The sequence below is a fragment of the Neovison vison genome, chromosome 12 (genome assembly GCF_020171115.1).
Source record: "Neovison vison isolate M4711 chromosome 12, ASM_NN_V1, whole genome shotgun sequence".
Taxonomy (NCBI): domain Eukaryota; kingdom Metazoa; phylum Chordata; class Mammalia; order Carnivora; family Mustelidae; genus Neogale; species Neogale vison.
In genome coordinates, this window is record NC_058102.1 from 53,767,155 (window position 1) to 53,783,821 (window position 16,667).

Consider the following 16,667-nt stretch of genomic DNA (forward strand, 5'->3'; position numbering starts at 1 on the left):
AAGACCCTTGTTGAAATAACTTTGAAAGATTTTTCTCCTTGATTTAGAATTTGGATCTTACATATTCTGAACTTGCTAGTTGGTAGGTCTAAACTCCTAAGCTGTTTTCTAGTTTCTAGGTTTTTTTTTGTTTGTTTTTTTTAAGATTTTATTTATTTATTTGACAGACAGAGATCACAAGCAGGCAGAGAGGCAGGCAGAGAGAGAAGAAGGGAAGCAGGCTCCATGCTGAACAGAGAGCCCGATGCAGATCTCCATCCCAGAACCCTGCATGACTGGAGCTAAAGGCCCAGGATTTAACCCACTGAGCCGCCCAGGCGCCTCGTCTAGTTTCTAGTTTTAATTTTAAAGTGCATTTTCTTTTCTTATCCTTCTTGAGGTTGACAGAAACATCTTTAAGACATCAGAGTACTAATGATTCTTTAGATAAGACGAAGATAGGGAGATAATCTTTCTGCTATTAAGTCCCCCCAAAGTCTGGCTTATTTTGATTCCACTCACTGTCCATAAACAACCTTTTAAGACATTAGAAATATTGGCCAAATTTTTCATACTTTGTCTTCATTCTGGGCCTTGAATGAGTATGCGGAGCAAATTTAACATCTTCTCCAGTATTTGTTTTATTAAATACTTAGTAAAAATGAAATCAAATCTTGAACAGTTTTAAGCTGTGATTAACCCCTTTCCACTATCAGTTAAGATAATCTCCATTCATAAGACAAAATAGCCAATTCCAAATCTGAATTTTATTGCCACAATTTTCATTTTATGGAGATGTTAATTCAAAAAAGGATTTTTCTGTTTGATGAAAAAGAAAACAAACAAAGAACAAAACCTGTCCCATACCTTGGAAGGCTTTTATCATCATGTCATAATTTCCAACAATAACTTTCATTCTTAACAACTGTAAATGTCCTTACCTTGTTTTTTTTCATCTGTTCCTTGATTCCTGTGATCAGTCTGGGTAAGTATCAGGGGGCTTTGTGTCATCTTTTCCAAAACTTCTCTTCAAATTTGCAAATGAAATGTAAAAATGTTATTAGTCTCTTTAGAAGCGCTTCAAACTAGAGTTATTCTACCTTAGAAAAACAGAATAATTTTAAGCAGTCTTTCTCAAAATGAAAGTAACTGCATCTGATTGAGTGAAACTATTGCCTAAACACAATTTCCTCCTATGAACAAAACAAAAAAATGTACAGAAGAAAGAGGAAGTTCCCTAAAATATAAGAAATAACAAGCTTGTAGATTCTTATTTTCTCTATGCGGGATCCCCGTCGAACAACAACAACAAAATATACAAGAGGCTGTTTTTTCGATTGTTTCTAGAGTAGCATATAACTAGTGTCCTTCCAGGGCCATAGGAGATAAGAACATTAATTAATTAAAAGTCATGATTTAAGACATGAGTTTAGACATGTGCTCAGACACAACAATCATGTTTAGAAAGACAATCTTAAAAGTGATGAAATAAATAATGAGAAAGCTATGTTTCAAGCTGGCTACTCAAACAAGAATATAAACAATTTTCTCTCTTTCTCAGATGTATCACAGCAACGTGCACACCCTCACACTCCTACACAAACAGAAAGCAGAAAAAGAAAAAGGAAAGCTACCACAGGGGCGCGCACACAGTCCTACACAAAAAGAAAACAAAGAGAAAAAGGAAACTAAAGTTAAAAGGTACTCAAAATATTATCAATATTCAAGATATTAGATTATCAGGAAAAAAATTTCCTTATCAAATTTCTCCTCATCAGAATTTTCAAATGATTTCATATTCTCTTTCAGTAAATATATTCAAATTCCACAGAGAGGCAGCTGATGTCCTACAAGTTCCTTCAGGATTAACACCATATCTGTTTTGACAGGGACTCTGTAAAGGGAAAAGGAAATGAGAATGGAGAGGAAAGTAGAAGGAAAAGAATTGAAAAGAAAAAAAAAATGCAAAGAGAATAATCCCATTTAGTACAGGATTAAACTCTTCCAGACGGCCTTGAATATACAGCTCTGGTCACTTCTATCATCACGCAAAACAAAATTACGTGAGATAAAATACCAATAACAAAATTGTTCCATTTTGGAATATAAAGAAGACTAAAAATTTGGGCAGAAATGAACCTTTCCTTCTATGTCATCAGCAAAATATTCTACGGATTCCACTATCATAGTTGAATGAAATTTAATTTTGTTTCTAAGGAGAAGCAATTAAGATATGAAATTTCATGCAAAATAAAAAACATTTCTATCAACTCAAAGTGTTTTCTGATGAACTTTTGCAGTTCATCCCAGGAACCAGGCAGCCACTCATATAATATCAACAGAGATGAGTTTTGCTGGGTTTAGAATTTTATTTAAATGGAGTCATGCACCCTTGTGGATTGGTATCTTTTGCACAGTAAAATGTTTTGGAGTTTCATCCAGATTGTGACATAGACCAGTAGTTCATTCCTTTTCGTTGTTGAGTAGAATCTCATTGTGTGACTATATAATAATTTGCTTATCCATTATGGCATTTGGTTGTTTCCACTTTTTGACTATCATAAAATCAGCATCAATATTTCTGTTAGTCTTTCTGTGGACATTTATTTTCTAATCTTTTGAGGAAATACATAGTAGGGGAATTGCTAGGTCAAATAGAAAATATGTTTGTATTTTTTGTGATAAGAACACTCAACATGGGATCTGGGAGATGATGGATATGTCTATTATCTCAATTGGGGTAATGGTACTGTAGATGTTTGCATATGTCGAAACACATCAGATTGTACACATTAAGTATGTGCAGTTTTTTTGTATATCAATTATACATCAATAAAGCTGTTTTTTTAAAAAAATAGATGTTTAATTTTATAAACATAATATATATTCCAAGGAGGTTGTTCTTCCAAGTAGAACAGTTGCATTTCCTTCATATCAACAGCAGCATCTGATAGGGTCAATCTTTTTAATTTTCACCATTCTAGTAGGTATGTGGAGGTATGTAAATGTAATTTTAATCTCTGAGAATCTGTTGAGCCTTTTCTCATATGCTGATGGCAATTAATATATCTTTTTCTCTAAAGATTCTATTTATTTGTTAGGGGAGAGCACACCAGCAGTGGGAACAGCAGGCAGAGGGAGAAGCAGGCTCCCTGCTGAGCAGAGAGCCCAATGGGGGGTTAGATCCCAGGATCCTGGGATCATGACCTGAGGTGAAGGCATACGCTTAACAGACTGAGCCACCCAGGCATCCCAATATATCCTTCTTGGTGAACTCTCTATTCAGATATATTGCCAATTTTTATAGGATGATTTGTCTTCTTTTTAATGGGTTGTAAGATATGTATCTTATATTTGTTATATGTGGTTATGTTTATGTCTAATAACTCATTGAAAAGAGGGCAAATCATCCTATAAAAATATATATAATGAGTAGTAAACTAATATATAAACAATATGGAAACAATTCCTTTGTCAGATATATGTATTACAAATATTTTCCACCATTTGTAGAGTGTCTTTTCCTAAAAGCTTTCTCAAAACCCTCAGAAATCTAGAACCCTCTAAATGTTGAGCTCTCTAGACTTTTGAAAGTGGCATATTCTCCATTGTTAAAGTCTAACATTTATCCTTGCTTAAAAATGATGCTGAATCCTCTGCCATCAAAGAAACTACACACCCTCCTTATGATTATCCTTTCCTTCCCCTCCTGATCATAAAGCCAAGTAACTAAGTATTATCTTAGTAACTAAGATTAGCTATTAATCTTAATACTCAGGAGCAATTCTGACCTGACCAACATGTAATGGCAACCTACAGAGTATACAGTGTGATCAGATTCCAGAGGCGTTAGATCAAGAGAGAAACACAGAGTTGGATAAGAGAGATTTTATCAACATTGGAGTATTAAGGCATAAGAATTGATAACTTGGGAAAATGTTGTGAGCGGTGCTGATAAACTGTTAAAATAACTCCAAGAAGATTGAAGAATGTAATAGCCTATGTTAAGCAGAGTAAAATACCAGAATTGCTGTGGAAGATAAAGAGAAGATAAAAATACAAAAGTACTCACAGCACTTGGCATTCTGTAGTGGGTATACTCTTATGGACAGGAGCACGATATAGTAGTGGGATGGTATGATGGTCACCCTATGAAGAAAGAAATAAAGTATGCAGTGACAGGAGAACATAAGCATCACTGAGAAGCTTACTGCAGATTTCCTCTCTAGACCAAGGTTTACAAAAGGAGATGCCGTCACAGAATTGGATTTACAGATAGCATTGAGGCTGATAGGATCTTGGAGTAGCAGAGGTTAAACCGCAGCACCACTCAACGCTGAAACAGGTTAACAAATCCTGTAATGAGGGTTGAATTTGGAGTAGCATCTAGATTCCTGACCATTAGAAGGTTACAGGAATGTTAATGTCTCTGAGGTAAGACAGATAGATAGCTGGAAAGGCTATTTTTACTTACGTGCTAGTCTTTAACCTGGTGCAACAGAGAAAAAGAGAACAACCACCAAAACCCTAGTTTATATAATTGCTGATTCCTGTGATGTAATCACTTTCACCATAGATGATTTCAAGTTACCAATGTGACATCACTAAATGCCAGAGTTGAAAAGAGATGAGCAATAGTGGATGATTATATAGTATTTCTATCATATGGATATAGTAGATGTAAAAAACTTCACGTGTAGATAATGGTAACTTATAGTAAAAAATAACCAGAAACTGAGTTATGCCAAGTATTTATTACCTTTGTTTTTAATATAATTTATTTAATTTTAGGTTTAGATAATGTAATTTTAAACAATAACTGTGTTCAATGATTGGCTCACAAAGTCCTGAAAATTTAATAGTCAAATCTTGCAAACATACCACTGGGTTCTGCTCAACACCTACAATAGAAATAAACCAAAAATGGATGATCAGCAGACTATGGGAAACCACTCCCCCAAAGTTATAAATTATTACCTCATCCTACTTCTGCTTGAGCCTGTTTTTTGACCCAATTATTAAAGGAAAAGGCAAGTCTTCAGAAAGAAGATCACATGGCTAGCATAAGTCAAAATGATTCCCTCAATCCAATCCCAAAGAGACTTCCATTAGTTGTCTCAGGGTACCGTTTCAAAGTACCACTGGCTGGGTGACTTAAATAAGAGAAATCAATTTTCTCACAGCTTTAGAGTCTGGAGGTCCAAGATCAAAGCACCAGAGAATTGATAATTTGATGAAACCACTCTTCTTTGCTTGCTAATGGCTATCTTTTCACTGTTTCCTCATATTATTTTTTTGTTGGCATGCATGGACTGACAGCACATTGGCGTCTCATCCTTTCGTATGAGGACACCAGTCGTATCAGATTAAGCCTCAACACTTATGTCTTCGTTTACCCTTAATTATCTCCTTAAAGATCCTAACTCTAAATATAGTACAATGGGGGTTAGAGCTTCAATATATGAATCTAGAGAGACAAAATTTAGTTCATAATATGCCATCCTCTGGCCCTTCAAATAGCATATCCTTCTTGCATGTTAAGTATATTCAACCCACCCCACCCAGTAGCCTGAGTCTTACCTAACCAGCATTAATTCCAAGTCCAAAGTCTTATTTAATTATGTCTGATGAACCAGACAAGTATGATTCAAGTATGATTCAAGCATGATTCACCTTGAGGCAAAATTCCTCTCTAGCTGTGAAACTGAATCAGGCAAGTTATGTCCTTACAAGTTACAATGGTGAGATCAGCTCAGGTAGACATTCTTATTCCAAAAGGGAGAAATCAGAAAGAATAAAGGGGTGACAGCCTTCAAGCCAGTCCAAAACTTAAGAAAATTTCACTACTCTTAGGGCTCAAGAGTAATCCCCTTTGGCAGAATGCTCTGCTCTGTGGGCCCACTGATGAATAATGTTACCACAGAACCCTAGGTTTCTCAGCTCTGAGTGGCAGCCTTGCCCTTGAGACCCTAAGTAAAGACTCTCTGAAACTGAAGAAGTTGTTCCACACTCTGAAATTGAGGAGAAAATAACCTCATCCCTCCCCATTCCCTACTTATTCCTCTTGCCCTATGTTCTGGTCTTGTGGTGGGAGTGGCAGACCAGATGATCCCTAACAGTCTTTAGGGTTTTCTTTCCCTTTTCTTGAAGGATAAACTATGTTCATAGAACCCTGACAGTCTGAAAACCTTTTATTTCATCCTGCCTCATCCATCTTTAGTTCAAATTTGCAACTTTTCCGGTTCATTCCTATCTCTATGGCTTCTGATGATATGGCTGATGAAAATTATGGGTAATTTCTCTATGGACTGATTGTCCAGTCACACATTTAGTGTTTTTTCCAGAAAACACATTCTCATTTTTCTGCTATATTTATAGACTGAGAACTACTCAAATCTTCAAATTCTAGATCCTTTTTGCTTAATAATTTCTTCCTTAGTGACCAAACACTTCTCCTTCAAAGTACTTAATCATATTTTAGTTTTATATTTATGGGCTCACTGATTCTACTATTCTACTTTTACTCATTCTACACCAGTCACGGTGGCTTCATGGTCTCATGAACTTTGAGCTTCCTGTTCCTTCTGCCTAGAAATGTCTTTCCTCAAATACCCAAAAGATTTATTACATCATTTTTTTCAAGTTTGCTTACTGTCATCTTCTCAGTGAAGTTCATGATAGATCTATTTAAGTTGAAAACCACCCCCACCTGCTACTCACAAAACCTTAATTCCAAGAACATATACACATATATACGGTGTGAATATATATTTACTTATTTTGCTGATTGTGCGTCTCCTACACTAAAATGGAAGTTCCATGAGACCATGAAATCAAAAGTTTGTATCTGTTTTATTTACTACTCTATTCTCAGTGCCTAACGATCTGTGTGTGTTTGCATGTATGTGTATTCAAAAAGTCTTATTGAGTGAATTAATATATGATGAACATATATAGCAAAATGATCATTAAGAAGTTAGTAAAAAATGAACAACAACAACAACAACAACAAAATAGAGCAACCTCTCAGGTCCCCTCCCTCTTTGGGGCTTTTACTATTGCTCAATAAACTTTACTATCACTCAATAAACTTTGGGAAAAAAATTAAAGGAATCAATAGTTTACCCAAATAATGAAAGAAATATAGTCAATAAATGTATCCAAAGATGTCAAAGGAAATCCAAGAAATGTAAAGTGTATAATAAAACAGCTTATCAATAAGACTGAAAATGGGCCTGTAAAATTAAAGTGATAATTTGGCATGGATGTGAGTAAAACTTCAATTTCAGTGGGAGTATATTTATAACATTTCTGGAGAGAATAAAGGCTTTCTTCTATTAATTTATTCATAGGTGATGATATGAATTTTGTAAAAGGTGTAAATTTTTAATAATTTATTTTTTATTCTCTTTTCTTTGTTATCACATTGATTTCACATAACATTTAGTAGAAAGTTACTGTCTTTTGTCTTGCATGGGTCAGCTAGAAGACAGGGCAAAAGTAGACCAAATGCCATGATGAAATAAATTATACATTGACCAAAATGGAGGTTGCACTAAAATGAGGGTTCTTAAGATAGGCAGTTGTGAATTGACTAGGGAAATGTGCAAGGGGCTAAATTGACAGGATGTTATGATTAATTGAGTAGAAAACACTGGATACAGCTTAAATTTGGGGTAAAAACTATGGTATAAGTTGTAGACGTGTTCAAATCAAGTTATTTCTCAACTGGGTATCTCTGAGCTATCTCAACATTCAAATCCATCAACTCCTACTACAATCAGACTCATAGTTAGTGTCAAATAAATAAATAAAATCTTTAAAAAAAAAGAATTTTCAAGGTTTAAGCATCATTAACTATATCCAGGTTTTTGGTAGCCAAGCTAGATAATCATTAACTCACCTCCTAGATGATGAAGCAGACCTTAGTCCTAATTCAATGTCAAAAAATTAATCTTTTTCAATTCACCTATTTTATCCCATTGCAACGGCATTCTTGGAACTCACCCTAATATATGGTCTCATGTTCTTACCAATACAGATTAGCTAATCATGTGATCCTATTTCTTAAACAAATAATTCTTTTATCCTCTCTATCCAGGCTATGTTTATATCTAATTCACTGGATATAGTTAATGATGCTTAAACATTAAAAATTCTTTTTTTTTTAAGATTTTATTTACTTATTTGATAGACAGAGATCACAAGTAGGCAGAGAGACAGGCAGAGAGAGGAAGGGAAGCAGGCTCCCCGCTGAGCAAAGAGCCCAATGTGGGGCTCAATCCCAGGACCCTGGGATCATGACCTGAGCCAAAGGCAGAGGCTAAAGTGGGTTAAAACCCACTGAGCCACACAGATTCCCCTAAACATTGAAAATTCTAAGCACAAGGTATGGATAGACTCTTAAGACTCAGAGAAATGGTAATGCTGAAATGATCTAATCTGTGCGAACTACTCAACCACATTTGAACCATATTTCCTCAGAGAGCCCAGAGGGCATGCTTTACAATAAAATCTAAAGAATGCAACATCAAAGTCAATTGGTGATGGCTTATTTTGACGACTGTTCTCTGTAGAGATGTAGTGGAAGTTGCTACAGTGGAATCAGATTTCTGATATCGCTGGTAATTATCTGGTTTTAAAGGTCAAGTGAATTCAATTTCTGTGATAAGTCAAAGGAACTTACTGGTAATCAGAGTTTTGATTCACAGCAACCTGTGACAATGGGTACTTGATTTTGGACTTGACTCCTAGAAATGGGGTGGAGAGAACTAAGTAGTTGCTTGATATGCTGGTTCTACTACCCAAGGATAAATGGAATTAATGAATGCCTACCCTGCCAAATACAGAGGCTGAATATAAGTCTCAGAAAAAAAAAACAAAAACAAAAACAAAAAAAACAAATCAGGGAGGGACAGCTGACTAGCCTGGTGGGAGATTAATTACATTGACTCTTTATCATACTGAATGAGGCAACACTATGTTTTATAAGGTAGACTCATTCTCCAATACAGTGAATTTGCCTTGGTACCCACAGCTTCTGTAGTGCCATCATCTAGAGATGCAAAGAATTATAGTACATTCACTGTACCATTGTTTTGTTAATGATCATCTCTTGAGAACCACCTCAGACCATTGTGGCTATACCTCTTTAAAAGATTTTGGACAATTATTAAGTTAATTGTTAAGACAACCAATTCAATGGAAGGCTGATATAACCTTTTCTCATGACCTTATTATGTGCTTCTCACCTTACAGCCTATCACTTACCAGTTGCCACTGAAAGAGTCATTTTCATGTGTGTACACTCGTGCACAATGCACAAATGTGAAAGTAGTGCCATGTAGAGTAAGCTTTTTACCAATGTAAGGACTAGAGCAATGGATAAGTTTTTCTCCCTTGTTCTGCTCTTTGCTCCTGAGACAAAGTAATCTAAATGACTTTTCTAAAGATGATTCTGTGAGATAAAAAATCATCCTTGATATTGAGTAATGCTCAACTTACATTTACTTTTTCTTTTTTCCTATCTCATTCCTCTTTCACTCATTCCTGTTTCCCTGTGTTGCACTTCTGCAAAAAGCATTCAATGACTTTCACCCAGGCTTTATTTTCTAAGAACCACACTTCCTAGAAAAACTGGTAACTGAGTGGCTTCAAGAATTAGATTTTCTGAATGGGATTTTGTCAGTTAAGCTGAGGGCAGTGGGCACTCCATCACTAGAAGCAGTTAAAACAGTAATGACCCTTGGTACATGGATTAACAAAATATTAGAATACTTATTTGTGATCAATATCTCTGAGTGTAGGGAAGGTAAAGAATATATGATGGTGTGGTCCTTTGTTGGTATGGAGGTAATCATAGGCATTGTGGTAAGGGCTGGCTAATAAAAAACTTAGTAAAAGAAAATGAAACTTTGCTCACTGGCTGAAAATTGAATGAATTACATGAAATTTGGAATGTTTCTAAGGCAGCTTGTGAAAATTTGCATATTCTGGATCTTCAGGGTAGACTGTGATAAGAATCTGTCCCAAAATCCAATTATAAAAGTCATGTGCATCTGTAAGTAAAAATCAACCTTTACTAAAAAAAATAAATATGCTCCAGAGACCTGACATAGGAATATTTGGTCAGATGAGTCTGCAAATCTTAGATTCCAGAATTCCTCTCTGCCCTCAGAACAATAATGGTTCTTTATCCTTTGCCAGAGAATAATAATCTTCCTACAACTAAAAACCATTTAATGATCTTACCTTAAGCAGGTACCTCACAGAATGAATCTTCCCCTTACTGTCTTTGTGTCCAGATGATGACTTCCACATGACAAAAACATAATCTAAATAGAGAAGAATAGCATTTGTTTTGAGAGGTAATAGCTTACGTGGTAAAACAAAACTATGGGGCTTAGCAGTAACTGGAATATCATGTATGGAGTTATGTGGTGTAAGTATAGATGGAACATAAGACTGACAAGAGACATGTAATTTATATTGATATGGGGGCCTTACTCATAACTTAAAATTTATGTTCTCATAGGGATATTTTTATCTAGTCCTTATAACCTGCTGGGATGGTTACCTTAAGCTGGAACATATGACTCATAAACTACCAAAATTGAAACAGGAAGAAATAGAAAACCTGAACAGGCCCATAACCAGGAAGGAAACTGAAACAGTAATCAAAAATTTCCCAACAAACAAAAGTCTAGGGCTGGATGACTTCCCAGGATAATTTTACCAAACATTTTTTTTTAAGATTTTTTTTTTTTAATTTGACAGAGAGAGATCACACGTAGGCAGAGAGGCAGGCAGAGAGAGAGAGAGGAGGAAGCAGGCTCCCTGCTGAGCAGAGAGCCTGATGCGGAACTCGATCCCAGAACCCTGAGATCATGACCTGAGCCGAAGGCAGCAGCTTAACCTACTGAGCCACCCAGGCGCCCGTTTTTTTATTTTTTTTTAAGATTTTTTTTTAATTTTTTACCAAACATTTAAATAAGATCTAATATCTGTTCTTTTGAAGCTATTACAAAAAACAGAAATGGAAGGAAAATATCCAAACTCTTTCTATGAGGCCAATGTTACCTTGGTCCCCAAACCAAACAAAGATCTCACAATTCACCATAAAGAATTACAGACCAATATCCCTGATAAGCATGGATGCAAGAATTCTCACCAAGGTACTAGCCAATAGGACCCAACAGTACATTAAACGGATTATTCACCACAACCAAGTAGGATTTATTTCTGGGCTGCAAGGGTAATTCAATATCCACAAATCAATCAATGTGGTACACTACATAAATTTAAAAAAGCACAAGAACCATATGATAATCTCAATAGATGCAGAAAAAGCACTTGACAAAGTAGAGCATTCTTTCTTGATTAAACTCTTCATAGTGTAGATATAGAGGGAACATACTTCAATATCATAAAAGTCATCCATGAAAGCCCAAAATGAATATCATTCTCAATAGGAAAAAACTGAGAGCTTTTCCCCTAAGATCAGGAACATGACAGAGATGTCCACTATCACCACTGCTATTCAAAATAGTACTAGAAGTCCTAGCTTCAGCAATCAGACAACAAAAAGAAATAAAAATCATTCAAGTTGGAAAAGAAGTCAAACTCTCACTCTTCACAGATGACATGGTACTCTGTGGAAAACCCAAAATAATCCACCCCAAAATTGCTAGAACTCATACAGGGATTCTGCAAAATTGCAGAATATAAAATCAATGCACAGAAATCAGTTGCATTCTATTCACCAACAATGAAACAAAAGAAAGAGAAATTAAAGAGTCAATCCCATATATAATTGCACCAAACCCCTATGATACCTAGGAATAAAGCTAGCCAAAGAAGGGAAGGCTCTGTACTCAGAAAACCATAGAACACTCATAAAAGAAGTTGAGGAAGACACAAAGAAATGGTAAAACATTCCATGCTCAGGGACTGGAAGCACAAATATTGTTAAAATGTCTGTGCTACCTAGAGCAATATATACATTCAATGCAATCTCTTTCAAAATACCATCAGCTTTTTTCACAGAGCTGGAACACTAGACCTTGAAGAGTGAAAGGAATATTGAAAAAGGAAACCAAAACTGGTGGCATCACAGTTCCAGACTTCAAGCTCTATAACAAAGGTGTAATCTTCAAGGCAGTATGATACTGGCACAAATACAGACACATAGGTCAATGGAATAAAATAGAGAACCCAGAAGTGGACACTCAACTCTATAGTTAACTAGTCTTCAACAAAGCAGGAAGGAACATCCAATGGAAAAAAGTCTCTTCAACAAATGGTGTTGGGAAAATTGGACAGAAGAATGAAACTGGACCATTTCCTTGCACCATGCACACAAAAAAAGACTCAAATCAAAAAATGGTGTTGGGAAAATTGGACAGAAGAATGAAACTGGACCATTTCCTTGCACCATGCACACATACAAAAAAGACTCAAATAAAAAAAAGACCTAAACATGAGAGAGGAATCCATCAAAATCCTAGGGGAGAACACAGGCAACAACCTCTTCAACCTTGGCTGCAGCAACTTCTTGCTAGACACATCTCCAAAGGCAAGGGAAGCAAAGACCAAAATGAACTATAGGGACTTCATCAAGATCAAAAACTTTTGCATAACAAAGGAAAGAGTTGACAAAACCAAAATACAGTGGATAGAATGGGAGAAGATAGTTGCAAATATTTTATCAGATAAATGTCTAGCATCCAAAATCTATAAAGAACTTAACAAACTCAACACCCAGAGAACAAATAATCCAACCAAGAAATGGGCAGAAGACATGAACAGACATGAACTTCTCCAAAGAAGATATCCAATTGGCCAACAGACATATGAAGAAATGCCCCACATTACTAGGTACCAGGGAAGTACAAATCAAAACCACAATGAGATACCACCTCACACCAGTCAAAATGGCTAAAATTAACAAGTCAGGAAATAACAGATGTTGATGAGGATGTGGAGAAAGTCAAACCCTCTCACATTGTTGGTGGAGATGTAAGCTAGTGCTTACATAACCACTCTGGAAACAGTATGGAAGTTCCTCAAAAAGTTGAAAGTACAGCTGCCCTATGACCTAGCAATTGCACTACTAGGTATTAACCCCAAAGATACAGATATAGTGATCCAAAGGGACACCAGCACCCCAATGTTTATAGCAGCAATGTCCACAATAGCCAAACTATGGAAAGAGCCCAGATGTCCACTGACAGATGAACGGATAAAGAAGAGGTGGTGTGGTGTGTGTGCATATATATACACACACCTGTGGGGTATATGTACACACACTGTATATATATGTATATAAATACACACACACACACACACACACACACACACACACACACACACTGGAATACTACTCAGCCATCAAAAATGATAGCTGTTTGCAATGATGTGGATGGAACTAGAGGGTATTATGCTAGGAGAAATAAGTTAAACAGAGAAAGACAATTATCATGTGATCTCACTCATATGTGGAATTTAAGAAACAAAACAGAAGATCATAGGAGAAGGGAGGGAAAAATAAAGCAAGACAAAATCAGAGAGGGAGGGGTGCCTGGTGGCTCAGTGGGTTAACTTCACCTCGTGTAATGATCCCAGGGTTCTGGGATCAAGCCCCGCACGGGGCTCTCTGCTCAGCAGGGAGCCTGCTTCCCTTCCTCTCTCTGCCTGCCTCTCTGTCTACTTGTGATCTGTCTGTCAAATAAATAAACATCTTTAAAAAAAAAGTCAGAGGGAGACAAACCGTATAAGATTCTTAATCATAGGGAACAAACAAGGTTGCTGGAGAGGAAGGAAGTTAGGAGATGGAGTAATGGGGTGATGTACATTAAGACAGGCACATGATGTAATTATGGGTATTATGTAAGACTGATGAATCACTGAACTTTACCTCTGAAACTAATAATATACCATATGTTAATTAACTGAATTTAAATTTAAAATAAATAAAAATAATATAAAAATAATTTAAAAATAAATAATAAATAAAATGAATTTAAACCAAAAAAAGAAAAGTTGTGACTTTGTTTTTATGATTCAGGTTGGACTTGTTCACTATGTTCACTTGACCTAGAAGTTTTCTGCTTATAAAGAACATACAAGAATTTAATAAACTTCCTATCTATTTCATTTCTAGGAAAACCATAATCAGCTATCATCACCATGGGTCTGCGAGGGTCAGACTATTCTGGTTGCTGTTTTGACTCCACTGTCTTTTAGAGTAACCACACCCACCTTGCCTTTTGTGATTGCTGCTACTTGGCCCTTGACACCCAGGGATCAAAGTATTCTCTTTGCATTTAAGTTTCTCAATTCAGAGACATCAGTTGTCTTGCCTACAGAAAAGGTCAATTACAGATCTCTTTACGATTGATGAGGATTGTTCACCAATTTCATTTCGTGAACTTTTTCACAGTGTTGCTGAAAGATATTTCTTCTGGACCTTCCCAGAGAAGGTAGTAGATCTTAAAAGACAAAGCCAATGGCCAAAATTAACAAAACAGGAAACAACATGTGTTGGAGAGGATGTGGAGAAAGGGGAACCCTCTTACACTGTTGGTGGGAATGCAAGTTGGTGCAGCCTCTTTGGAGAACAGAGTGGAGATTCCTCAAGAAATTAAAAATAGAACTTCCCTATGACCCTGACATTGCACTCCTGGGTATTTACCCCAAAGACACAGATGTCATGAAAAGAAGGGCCATCTGTACCCCAATGTTTATAGCAGCAATGGCCACGGTCACCAAACTGTGGAAAGAACCAAGATGCCCTTCAACGGATGAATGGATAAAGAAGATGTGGTCCATATACACTATGGAGTATTATCCCTCCATCAGAAAGGATGAATACCCAACTTTTGTAGCAACATGGATGGGACTGGAAGAGATTATGCTGAGTGAAATAAGTCAAGCAGAGAGAGTCAATTATCATATGGTTTCACTTATTTGTGGAGCACAACAAATAGCATGGAGGACAAGGGGTGTTAGAGAGGAGAAGGGAGTTGGTAGAAATTGGAAGGGGAGGTGAACCATGAGAGACTATGGACTCTGAAAAACAATCTGAGGGGTTTGAAGTGGCGGGGGGGTGGGGTGGGAGGTTGGGGTACCAGGTGGTGGGTATTAGAGAGGGCATGGATTGCATGGAGCACTGGGTGTGGTGAAAAAATAATGAATACTGTTTTTCTAAAAATAAATTAATTAATTTAATTTAAAAAAAAGAGAAATAGAAACTCTGGAAAAGGTGAGCAGCTAATAAAATATACATCTCCACCTCAAAAAAAAAAAAAAAAAAAAAGACAAAGCCAAGTTGACATTCCAGTCTCCCTAAGTCTTTGCATCTCTCCTTCTACATAATACAAGGCAGGTCCATCATTTCCACTGCACACCAAGGCCCACCTTTTGGTCCATGTTTTAGTCAATCTACCGAATTGTTAAAGGGTCTTTTCTAACTACTCAAGCTGAAGCATTTAACGAGTAATCTCTGCTTAATACCCCTTTGGCCTGATCTAATTTTGTGTTCCCTTTACCATTACCCTGTATCCTTATTTTCCCACACATGTTCCCAAGATTTCTGTTGTGTAAATTAGAAAACTCAAGTAATTCTTTCGGAGTGAAATGCATTTCCTCATGGGCTATCAGCTTTAGGACACCTCTGTGACTTGTGTCTAGTTAGAGGTCTAGAAACAAAAAAAGGTGATGGGGGTGGGTCTTCAGGATAATCATCATTGTTCTGCATGCTGGTTCCCCATAAAAGGATATGACCACTTCCTCAGGTAATGCAAGTTTAATCCCCTCAGACAGGGGTGGAAAGGCCTACACCTTTGTTAGTGGTAAGGCTCATACCCTGGTGGGTAGGGAAACTACTTCCTCTGTGCTGTAGAGGCCACTTTAATGGGGGGTAGGGAAAACTCAACTGGCAAGGAAGACTCAACAGAATTTAGGGGCTCTATGTGCCCAGATTTGACAAGGTCTTCCCACATGTCCCCATTTCAGCTGATAGGATCTCATTTTTTCCCTGTCAATGCCCTTATTTTAGCAGTAGACACTGCAAGTCTGGAAGATCAGCTAATGCTGTAACTCAGGCAGTCACAGCAGTAGATTTTGCATTTGATTTTCTGCAATTTCAGCTCTGGGGCTCCAGAAGATGTAGGTCATTCATGTGGAATTTGAGCTGAGAACTTGAATCCCTGAGCTCATCTTTTTCTTTCACCACTTTGTCTAGCAACGTTAGTAGCAACCAGGCAATCTCATTATATGTGTGACTTTTCTGAAAATGTTTATATCATAGCATCAATGAAGGTATCATATATACAAACACTGAATTCCTTCTTTCTTGTGTACAGTTGACTAGGAGTATCCATGGGGATATTTTGCATATGTCTATTGGCAGATTACTCCCTAGATTATCAGTACTCTACTCTGTTTACCACTACAGGAAATAGAGTTATTAGTGTCTCATTCTAATCATATAAAAGAAAGGATTCCAGAAACTCCATTGGCTCATGCAATTATGAACAGAGGAAAAACAGGAGAGTAAATCAGCAGATCAGATGATCTTGGGCAAGATTAGAGGATGTCAAAATATAGGCTATTAATTTTAGCCACAACTCTATAAAATATTTTAATTTAATGTGGGATTCATTGTTAAAACTCATTAATTGAGCATA

At 36.6% G+C, this 16,667-nt stretch overlaps 1 protein-coding gene across 1 annotated transcript in view; it reads right to left on the reverse strand.

Annotated features, from left to right (window-relative positions):
- Positions 1 to 10,270, reverse strand: part of CLEC2B (C-type lectin domain family 2 member B) — a 30,567-nt gene extending 20,297 nt beyond the window's left edge. The window contains exons 1-3 of the mRNA XM_044228351.1: positions 10,231 to 10,270; positions 4,052 to 4,128; positions 921 to 1,006 (exon numbers count right to left, since the gene is read on the reverse strand). Coding sequence (XP_044084286.1) covers positions 921 to 990 — 70 coding nt within the window. The 5' untranslated portion in view covers positions 991 to 1,006; positions 4,052 to 4,128; positions 10,231 to 10,270. The remainder of the gene's footprint in view (positions 1 to 920; positions 1,007 to 4,051; positions 4,129 to 10,230) is intronic.
- Positions 10,271 to 16,667: the final 6,397 nt, after the last annotated feature.